At 28.3% G+C, this 11,727-nt stretch overlaps 1 protein-coding gene across 1 annotated transcript; it reads right to left on the reverse strand.

Annotated features, from left to right (window-relative positions):
• Window positions 1-4,969: 4,969 nt before the first annotated feature.
• On the reverse strand, window positions 4,970-6,641 carry LOC101252785 (uncharacterized). Its single transcript, XM_004241700.5, has one exon. It carries the CDS (start codon window positions 5,764-5,766, stop codon window positions 5,200-5,202), a length of 567 nt encoding a protein of 188 aa, XP_004241748.1. The 5' UTR covers window positions 5,767-6,641; the 3' UTR covers window positions 4,970-5,199.
• Between the last annotated feature and the right edge of the window lie 5,086 nt (window positions 6,642-11,727).

The raw sequence follows: 11,727 nt of genomic DNA on the forward strand, positions 1-11,727 counted from the left end.
CAGATAAATGGTTGGCCAAGTAAAATGCACAATTCAAGTATATTTTGTTTCACTTAGAAAAGTGACATTTTGGATTGGTAGTCCATAAATCAAGGTATAATGTCAATGGGGTACAAATAAATTATTATGCGATAGTATAACTGTAAGATATCAAATACGATTTGTGCCTTGGGGCATAAAGGTTTATCGCAAAAATCCTGACATTAGTGGAGATGTTTTCTCCTTTGGTGGATGAAATGAAGTTTGTTTTGATCTGGCAACATATGAAAACTTGAATGCATGTAAATGAATAATTTTAATGTCTAGCTAGACAATGAAGGTTATATGAAAATCCTTGAAACAATCGAGGTGTCTGAAGCATATAAGAGTTTGAAAGAAACTTTTCCAATAAAGCTTCAAGAATCCTTATATGGATTGAAATAGTCAAGGAAGAAAAAGGGTACAAAAGAATGACCCTAATTGTCCTTGTATTTTTATGAAAAGGTCTTGGTAAGATAAAATTTTGTCTTGACCTACAGATTGTTAATTTGACAAATAATATATTTGTCTAACAGTGCACATACACTGAAAAATTTTGATGCAATTTTATGTGGATATATCGCAATCATTGAGTACCCCAATGATTATGAGATCACTTGGCATAAATGATGATTCAGTTTGATCTCAAAAGAAGGATGAAGAGTTTCTTGGTGATGAAACTCTATCTTGGTGCAATCAGGGCACTAGTGCATCTTACTAACAATATTTGACCAGATATTTGTTTTGCAGTAAATTTACTGGCAAGATTCAGTTTCTCCCCGATAAAAGGACATTGAAATGGTGTTGAGCACATGATTGAATATCCTCGAAGGACCATAGTTATGGGTTTATTCTATCCCGAGGAATCCAAGACAAAATTGATTGATTACGCAGATGCAGAATATTTATCTGATCCGCATAAAGCTCTATCTCAAGCACGATATGTGTTTGCATGTGGAGGCACAATAATATCCTGGGGATCAATGAAGCAAATGTTGCTCTGCAGAAATAAAAGTCCTCCATGAAGCAAGTCAAAAGTGCATCTGGTTGAGATAAATGACACACCATATTCAAGAAATGTGTGGTTTTTCTTTTAAAAAGGAATATACCAACCACAATGTACGAAGATTGGAGACATCATCACAAGAAATTAAGTGATGTTTTAATCAGAGGGAGTACAATACGCGTTGCACTCTTTTTCCCTTGATCGAGGTTTTTTCCCATTGGGCTTTCCTGGCAAGGTTTTTAATGAGGCAACAAATGGTGCGTATCAAAAAATATGTGTACTCTTTTTCCTTCACTAGAATTTTTTCCCACAGGGTTTTTCCTAGTAAGGTTTTAACGAGGCACATTATCTATGGACATCCAAGGGGGAGTGTTATAAATTCGTTGAATGAGTGGATAGTCCATAAGGTTGGTACATGAACAACCATTCATATTCACTAGGTTACATGAACCTTTTTGGATAAGAATGTATCTATTTATTATGATACTTAATATGGTGACCTTTGGAGTGATTTCTCACTCCATAAATAGGTTGTTCATTCACTATTATAATATAGATACATAAGACTTGCATACACTTAAATAAGAAAAAAGTCTTATCTTCCATCTTATTCCTCTTGTCTTCATCTCTTTATATTTATATTGCCATGAGCTTAATTTTATAACAGTTTTATTTATTTTTTATAATTATTGTCGCACGTATATAAAGGTGTAGACATCGCGGCCTGCAAAGTTTTGGTATGAACACCAAAAGCAAATTGCAATAAAGATAGAATTTTGAGGTTATTTTTTGGGTGGGGTTAGGGGTTTAGAGGGTAGTGCTCAATTATTGAACTCTTAGATTTTTCCACAAAATAAATACACCTTTTTCCTATTTTCTTTAACATTTTTTAAATAATGTAGTTTAATTATATACTACTTAAAAAATATAGATAAATTACAGAAATCACATACTTTTAATGCAAAATAATTATTTATTCTTTAAAATTTTATAATTACAGAAATTCCTCAAATGAATAAAATAATATAAGCGCTGATACATTAATCTGATGCACGAGATACATTAATCGTTAAGTAAGATACACTATATGTTATACATGATACACTAATTTAATTTATATATGTACATGATACACTATGATGATGTGCAAGATACACTAATCTAACACACAATAATAAAAAATTTATAAAATTTATAGAAAATAATGGTGATAAAAAAATTAAAAAGTGAAATTTCTATACTTTTTAAAGAAAATATCGGACCCTAACAAATATATTGCAAAGTCAATAAACACTCAGTATATATATATATATATATAGATGTACTATTCAATTTCTGAAACGTGGCACAATCTGAAAGAAAATAAGTTATGTTATTTTAGAATTATTTCTTCAATCTAGCAGACAAAGTAGTTGAACTTAATTTATGAAATTTGAAGCTCTTTGATGCGTTGTAAGAATCAAGGCTTGTATTTTCTTTTATTCGTGAAAAATGAAAGGAAGAAAAAAAGCAATACATATAAAGCCATAAAAACACACTGATCATGCAATTATTTGTGAATTAAACTTGGCAAAATCTCAACGAAAACAAAAAGTACACATTTTTTCTACTTCTTTTCTACTTTTTTAAATAATAATTACTTTATCAACTTTAATTTCAGATAAGATATATTTGAATTTCACAATTTCTTTGTCTAGCTAGTAGATATTCATAAAAATTGTTAAGTAAAGCTAGATCTATCCCATAAATTAAAATACAGATGAGAGTAATGAGTATCATTTAGAGTATCCTTTTAGTTATTGAAGATTTAAAGTGACTACACTTATCCAAACAATCTCCTAAATGTGAATATATATATATACAAATAACATCTGGCATGCATATTATTGTTGAACCATATATAGAATGGATTAGGAGGCACAATATTATACCCACTATATATACTCGTATTGAATATGCACTTTTTATTTTAATTTTTTGTTGCTTTTTCTCTGTTTTATTTATTTACATTGCAAAACCCTTCTCGAAGATGAGCTGTAAATATCTTGTCCTAGAGCTGTCAAAAGCCCTTCTATACAAGAAATCACAATTTTATTTTATTTTTAAAATTGATAATAATTACTTCTCTCTTTATCCGATATTGATGTTTCATTAATATAATTGTTGCATATAATTACATCTTCTTAAATTATTTCTAGCAGAATACATATTGGATTTCTTATGTTGAATAAGTCCAAATTTTAATTAGTCATGTTAAGTGGCCTGTGAGAGGAAATCATGTGGCGTTATTTATTTTTTAGAGTCAAGTGATAAGAATTAATTGCTTCCTTCAAATCATTGTAGTTGTGAAATTGCATTACAAATGTGTTTATACTTTTAAAAAAAAGAATTAGTTATTAGAGTAAAATGATCTTAAAAACTTCTATCTTGTATTTATAAATAAATAAATAATTTAAGTCCACTATTTTTTCAATAATAATTTTATAATATTATGAAAAAGATATAATAGTAATTAAACAGTACCAGAGTTCCTCAAGAAAATAAAATTTTAATAAGAAATCAAGTGTGATGTTTCTTCCAATTAAGGTTCAATTAGACGACCAACATAAAAAAGCAAAGGAGTTGCTTTACAAAACCCACTAAATATAACAAAAATAATTATAAAAAAATATTAGTAAAGTAATAAAAAAGAGAAAGCCCACAGATATTTTAAATACTATAACATGGTTCCACTTATGAACAAAAGACAATTTTGCTTTAGGAAAATTAGTGGAATTATCGTATTGATTCATTAGTGCCTTGATTAGTTAATCGGCCCATTAATTTCTCTTTGTCATAGTTTGGAGTATTTTGACAAAATAGCAAATCAGGGTCGACTTGATAATTTAACTGTTTAAATGAATTTCCAAGTTAAATAATTTTCCTATTTTACATGAAATTAACTTTAATTAGCAAGTTTTCATTTCCAACCTTGGATAGTAAATATTTTCCTTATTCTTTTTTGTTTGTCTATTATTTAAAACTCAGAATTTGGATTATTATTTACTTTCATATTTCACCCTTAGAATTAATTGTCTTTTTAATATAATCAATTTTCAAAATGTAATACTCACTCGTTTCTATTTATTTATTTATTTTTTCTTGACACGTTCATTAAGAAAATAATAATTAATATAATGAATTTAACACTTTATCCCTATTAATTATTATAATCCAAAATCACTTAATCATTAAAAATGTTTTAACCTTTTTTAAAAATATTAACTCTCTAAATAAATTAAGGTATAATAATTTTAAAAAATATTTTTTCGTTTCAAAAATGACAAATAAATTGTTAATATTAAATAAGTAAAAAGAGATGGAAGGACTTAGTAAAATGTATAATATTACAATAAAATATCTCGTTTAATCACAACTTTTAAAGGCATGCAAGATTCAAAATGAAGTAAAAATGAATTTGAAGAATATTATATACTTCTTGGGCCGAAAGAAAAGAATGAATTTACCTACTCCATGTTACCTTTTGTTATTCTTATTTTCCAACGAATAATTACTCATTTGTTTCAATTTATATAATATTTTTTATATTTTAAGAGTTAAGCAGTTAAAGTTTAACATTGTGTATGAAATTTTTAATCTTTTTGAAATAAAATTTATATATTTACAAACTAAGTAAAAAGTATTATGAGTCACAATAATTGATAATTTCAAAATTTTATAAAATTTATATAAAATATATTTTCAAAAATAGACTTATTTGACTCTTAAAATTCGACATATAAAATAATACGAAAATAGCATACAAGAGAAGGTTGTAACGAGTAGCCGACGATCAAATAAAAAGAGAAAAATTGTGGAAGTACCGCGGGTCGATAGAGATTCAGTATTTTACAATGAAACTATTGCAAAAAACATGAAATTAGGAGTCATACAGACACAGGTGGATATATTAAGAAAATATTATACCGTAAGCAAGAACCAAACGGGTATCATCACATCAATAATTTTCACAATTTCATAAAAAGAGAAAATTATGAAAAGAAAATAAATAAATCCCGGGACAGAATGGAAACCAAAAATAAATTTGCAGTATTCAGAGCTCCCAATCTGCATACATAAGCTCTTTCTATACATAATAATTATTGCCATGAGCTAATTTTGAAAGAAAAAAAAAATTAAGCAAAAGCAGATGCAGTCTCTCTTCTCAAATCTCTGTAGAATCGAGAAATGAATTCATCAGCTTTTTCATCAACGTGACTAATAATTTCACCGTTATCAGCCGGAAAAGGCGAGTCTGTAATCCTTAATTGTCTCACCGTTGGAGTCCTCCCGAATCCAGGCAAAGCAGGTGATGCTGTTTCGCTCTGAAGCATTTCTAATGCCTTCAAAACGGCAGCGTTCATCATTGAAACGTCGTCGTGCTCAGTGACAGATACTGCATTGTGATTGTGCTTATTAATGCGCTTGTTGAGGTTGAAAGGGAGGTGAAAAGAGGGGCTGTTACTGCAGCTGAACTCGTAATACTCTTTGGAAGTTGATTGATGAACATGATTATCATTATTATGGCCCTGGAACATTAGATTTTGGAATGCGGCTTTGCCAGCAATCTTACCACGTTTCATTAATAAGTTGAGATCGAACATTAGTTTTCTCTTTGATGATAATCCTTTCCTCAACATGAAATAAGCCACGCGGACTATCTTCCAGAACTTTTTCGCTATAACTGGCAATTTTTGATCCATTTTTTCTTTTGAATTTTTGTTTTGTTCACTTAAGAAGGAGAGACAAATATTGATGAAAACCGAAGAGAAAACTTTAGAAGAGAGTTTATTTTTGTGGTTTATGAGAAGAACTGAGTGAGTGGTATATATAAGGGGATTTTCATAGAGAGGAAAAGGATGCAATCAAGTATTCAATATGTTTTACTTTTTCATAAGTTGACACGTTTGTATACGGACCACGTATAATTTGGCTTCATTCAATATTTTATTACTTCAATTATTATTTAAGGAGTTGGTGATTTTCTGGATCTAACTTTAGGAAAGTGCTATTGTTACCCAATACCCACAAATAAATTTTCCATATTTTCCTTTTCTTTCACATGGATAGATTGCAAATGGTAAGTCCAATTCCAATTTTACAAAAATATCATTTTAACATAGTTTCCAAATGTCATATGCTAAATATATGATTATGGTACTTTGCTAGACAAAAAAAAAAAAAAACGTCGAGGACGGGTGTTCCTGTTTAATTTCATTACCGTGTAATATCATGATTTTTCTATATTGTAACATCAATTAAGTACTTTTTCTTTTTTAAAATCGCAAAAATCCCCTTAAATATAGTAGGAGTTGATTGGGAAGATAATACGTAATATTTCGTTTCGTATATTATTTCTTTATGACATGGAGATCCACAATTTTAAGTGTATGAACTTTTATTACGAGTTTACTACCTTATTGAGTTCATAAATACTTGTTAAAAAAATTGAGTTCACGATTAAATATTTAATAAATTTCTTAATGTATATATATGGTTTGATCTGCCTCTGTGACTTTAAGTACTCTGACATTAATTAAGCTTCTTTTTTTTTTGTAATGTTTGGTACCGTACGTTTGAAGTACTAATCAACAAATTTCTGTATAATCATTCTTTTTTAATTAGAAGAAAAAGAGGAACATGATACAAAACGTATGGTAGTTGTTAATTAATATTGAAATTGTTTACTTAAGCCGTTGAAAAAAGTAAAACTTAGGAAGGGAGGTTTCTCAAAAGACTTTTAACAGGCTGTCTCTTCTAAACAAAGAAAGGAATGAAATATTACCCTACCAACGAAACCCTTCGTTTGTGGAAATTAATAAGTTTACTGTGGGCTACAAAGCAATCATGGGAAACAAGTCAAGAACGTAACATTGCTCTTTTTTTTGTTAAATTATGATTAAACAACCATAATTTAACATCCACTAGACATCTTTAAATATTTTCATCCAATAATTACCCATCATTCATTGATTACTAGTTCACTTGCACAGTGTGTTAAAACACTCCCTTACTAGTTACTACTATCTCCGTTTCGAAATAAGTGACGCATCTTTCATAATTAAGTGGTGTTTCGTAAAATCAAAAAATGTTTACTTTTCTCTTCCAATTTCTCCCTTTTAAAGTGTGTTCCCAAGTGGGAATCGGGCGGGTTAAATGGCTTATGAGTGAGTTTTTGAAATTTTGGTTAAAAAATTGGTCAATCGGGTTGTGGCTTAAAATTGCGCCACACGTATAAAATGAGTGTTCCGTTAGTGGGAGGGCCAAATGTGCATTAATTATTAGACAACAAGAAATCTGATGGACGAAAAGTATGATGGAGGATATTAACCTATCGTTTTCAAAAGTTCGAGAATATATTTATTCTTTTTTCCTTTATTTAAAATGGAAGGAGTATTATTTGCAAAGTTTTAGGGTTATGGAGTACTTGAAATTAGTGAATTAATGATTTGAGTGAAAATCATGAATCGTTGGGGTTCAAATTCTAATAAAGATAAAATGCATGTGTAATTTCCTGTTATCTACTTAAGCTTTAATATACCTGATAACATAATATCCAGGGGCATGGGCGAACTTGGTTTCACTTTAATTTAGTAGCTTTGCCGCATATTCTTCTTTATATATTGAGAAAAAAACTTATTAATGTCAAAAAATATTTTACTGTAAATGAAAGTATTACTGCATCATTAACTTAAGGCCACAAACTCATAAACTCAAAGGTGAATTCGCCTCATATCGCCTCAATATATATGTATAACCACTTAAACAATACAATTCAAGTGTACTGTCTTCTTTCTCATTTCAAGAAAAAGTTAGGAAAAGTAGTAATTGAGTACCTGATGGGAACACTACAATGTCAAGGGTTCAAATCCCTCCTCGCCCACAACTGTCCCAAAAGGGAAGTAAATGTACTTCAGAAATGAAATTTAATGATTCATATAAATAGTTCAGTGAAAAATATCTTGAAAAAATTCAAAGAGTAACTAATTATCCTGTTATAATTATACGGAAGGGAAAATTTTCAACAATTATGCCCTTTTTCTAATGAATCATACAAATTAACAATTTCATCGACAAAAAAAGTATCTAAATGAACTATAATTACAATTGAATCAATCAAAAGAAAATGTGAGTTAATATATTCTCTAAGGTTAAAAATATCATAATTAAATCGATTTATCAAATTTAAAATCTAGATGATTTAAATTAATTATTCCACAAATTTAATTGGTTGATACGAGTTGATTTCATTTTTCACGATAATGGGCAAATTAATTAGAACAACATTGTCTTCTTGTTGTTCCCCCATTACAGCTGTTTGCAATCGAAAATAAAACAAAGGACATTATTGTATTATATAGTCAAAAAGGGCTGTTGAAACTCCACGCTTGGGTCTTAAAGCTAAGCAAGTGTGTTAATTGTTTATATTTAGTGTTAGTTTTCTTCTCTAGCTTTTGTATTGTTTGTGCTTTTTCAAACTCTGAATGAATGCTTTTAAAGTGCTTAACCAAACCAAAACATGGTTTTATACCCATTGTTTAGGCCATATTGGGTTGAAAACATAAAAGATTGTCTAAATGACAGAAATTTCAATTTTTAATTCTCTTATTAACATTATTTTCTATTAGTTTTATAAATTCTCAAAATTCGTCATATTCACACATCAGATTAATGTATCAGCGCATCAAATTAATGTATCTCGCACATCAAATTAATGTATCTCGCGCATTAGATTAGTGTATCATGTATAAAATGTACATCATATTAGTGTTATAAAATGTAATACATCTTATTTAACCATTAACATATCTCGCACATCAAATTAATGTATCAACGCTTATATTATTAAATCAATTTAAGAAATTTTTGTAATTATAAATTTATAAGAGATAAATGATAATTTTACTATAAAAGTACGAAATTTTTATCCTTTGCCCTAAAAGATTTTGCAATAGCTTTTGCCCAATAGATTAAGTTTTACCTAAATTAGATGTACTATGCATTTGGACTGTACTTGTGTATTTTATAGCCAGGTTTGGGATTGGTTATCAAAAAGAAGCCCACTATTCCACTTTCTAAGATTTGCCTTATAGTTAATCACAATTGTTAATTTCACGTGTTTTCCTATTTAAAAAGGTGTTTTGGCACCATTCCAAAAATATTAAGCTTTACTAAAGTGTTCCCACAAACACAATTTGGTATCTAAAATATGCAATTTAAATTGGACTATATGAGTTCATCTTTTAGGCCACTAATATTTTGTTAGGTTGTTTGTGTTCTTTTTTTAAACTCTATTAAAAATAGAGTTTAGCTTATATAGAGTTATGTGCAAAACAATAAGAAATATCTAAAATAAAAGAAAATAATAAGAAACATCTGCTCATATGATAAGCACGTTTTACCTTTAATTTAAAAATTATGAATATGAATTATCTTTAAAATCACGATTCAAATCACCGAGTACCAAAAGTAGGTGGAAGCTCTTGGATAAAAAATATAAAAATATCACTTTTGCAACTTTAATGGTTCAATAGATTGGAAATCTTTGTTACGGGATACTTAGGGATCGCTTGGTGAGGAGACAAGGTATAATTAATTTCGAGATTAATTTTAGGTGAGTTTGTTTTATTTGGGTTGGAACATAATTGCAGAATAACTTATTTCAGGATTATAATGTTATTTTATCCCAAATTTTCAGGATGGAATAGCACGATTAATCCCATAAGAATTAAGAGCAACTTTTACACATAGTAAATATAAAAATTATATTTTTATGTTATACCTATAGTTTGAATAATTGCGTTTCATAGCAAATTTTATATTTGCTATGGAGCTTTTGATTTGTGTAATTCGTTAGATACATCAAAGTTTATACAAATTGTTCAATTTTGTATAAATTCATTTACATATTTGTAATTTGTATAATAATAATGTATAAATTCATTTATAGATTGTAATTTGTATAATTATAAGTGCATATGAAAGTATATGTATTTGTATTTATATTTGTATTTGTATACACATTTTTCTCTCACTTTATACAAATATGAATGCATTTTATACATTTTACGCATTTGTATACCGAACAAGTAATTGTATATCGAACATGACTAATTGTATATCGAACGGGTAATTGTATACCAAAAAGGTAATTGTATATCGAAAATGACTAATTGTATACCGAATCAGATGACAAAAATATTTATTACGAGTTACAAATAAAATAAAAATATGACTATAATATTTAATTTAAACTAATAATTTACTATTTCATACAATTTTTCCAATAATTAATCTTGAAATAATTTGTTCTCCAATTGAACCAGGCCTCAGGGAAGTAGTAGTCCAAGGAAGCACGATTTCTTATGGTCCATGTAAGAATCGTGGTGGGCTGATGATAAGATGGGCCACCCAAACCCAATTCTTGGAAAATTATGTCCCATTAAAGTCTGGGCTTTCACCAATGGATCTTCCGATGCCCGAAATTATTACGAATTTTTTTTAAAAAAATAGATATAATAAGGCTCTATAGCTATAGTTTTGATAATTACGCATCATAGTTATAGTTGTGTTTGCTATTGAAGTTGCAGTTCGTACATTTCTGCACGTTTGTACATTTTACTTGTGACTATACAAACATAATAAGTACTTTGAATTTATACATTTATGAATTTTTTAGAATTCCGTCTGAATATTTTATTTACCAATATAAAAACATGTTAATTTATGATGATTTTTTTCATATATCATATACAAATAGCTAGGATAAACATATACTATAAAATTCTGAATTTAAACACTCACGAACCAAATTATATAAATCAGGCGAATAGCAAAAATCGCGAAAACTGTAGCCGCAATTTTCAATTTTCTTAAAGTGTAGTTATAGTACCTAATATAGACTAAATGTTTGTTATTCTTTCTAATTTTACCATTTATTTATTTCTTTATTTTTTGGTATCTTATGCAAATAACCGCAAGCTTCACTTTTTACTATATCTAATTGATATACATATTATACATGAATTTCATATATATATATATATATTATGATTGAAATTGCAAATAAGAGTCAAGTTACGAGATGAAAGAAAGAGCGGAATATTAGCGAAAAAATATTATTTAGCTAATCTTTTCTCATACATATAAACAGTTCAATTTCATAAATGTTTATAATGACGACCGTTAAATTGGCATCAAATTTAAGCTACAACTAAAGTACTGCATAATCGCTATTAATTATCTGTTTTTAAATATATAGTAAATATTAAATTCACTTGGTTTTTTTAATCTTTACATTTTATATTTTTGAATTAGATTAATGAAAATCCTGATTTCAAACCCTGATTCAATACATATCAATATTGACATGAATTGAATACATAGCAAGTTATATATGGTCGTGAATTATCTTCCTATTTTTTATTCTTTAAATTTAAAACATGTGATTGATGGGGACCTTAGCTTGTTATAACGTTCTATTAATAATTAATAACTAGTTCTATGTATACCACATGATAAATTGATAGCTACATTGTCACGGGAACAGGGAGTTCGACAATGATGTAGTAATGTGTATATTTATATATCTCCTGATTTGATTGATGAATTAATACTCCATCGAGTTGAATTTTCTTTGTAAAAAAACAACATATATATTTGAA

The sequence above is a fragment of the Solanum lycopersicum genome, chromosome 6 (genome assembly GCF_036512215.1).
Source record: "Solanum lycopersicum chromosome 6, SLM_r2.1".
Lineage (NCBI taxonomy): Eukaryota > Viridiplantae > Streptophyta > Magnoliopsida > Solanales > Solanaceae > Solanum > Solanum lycopersicum.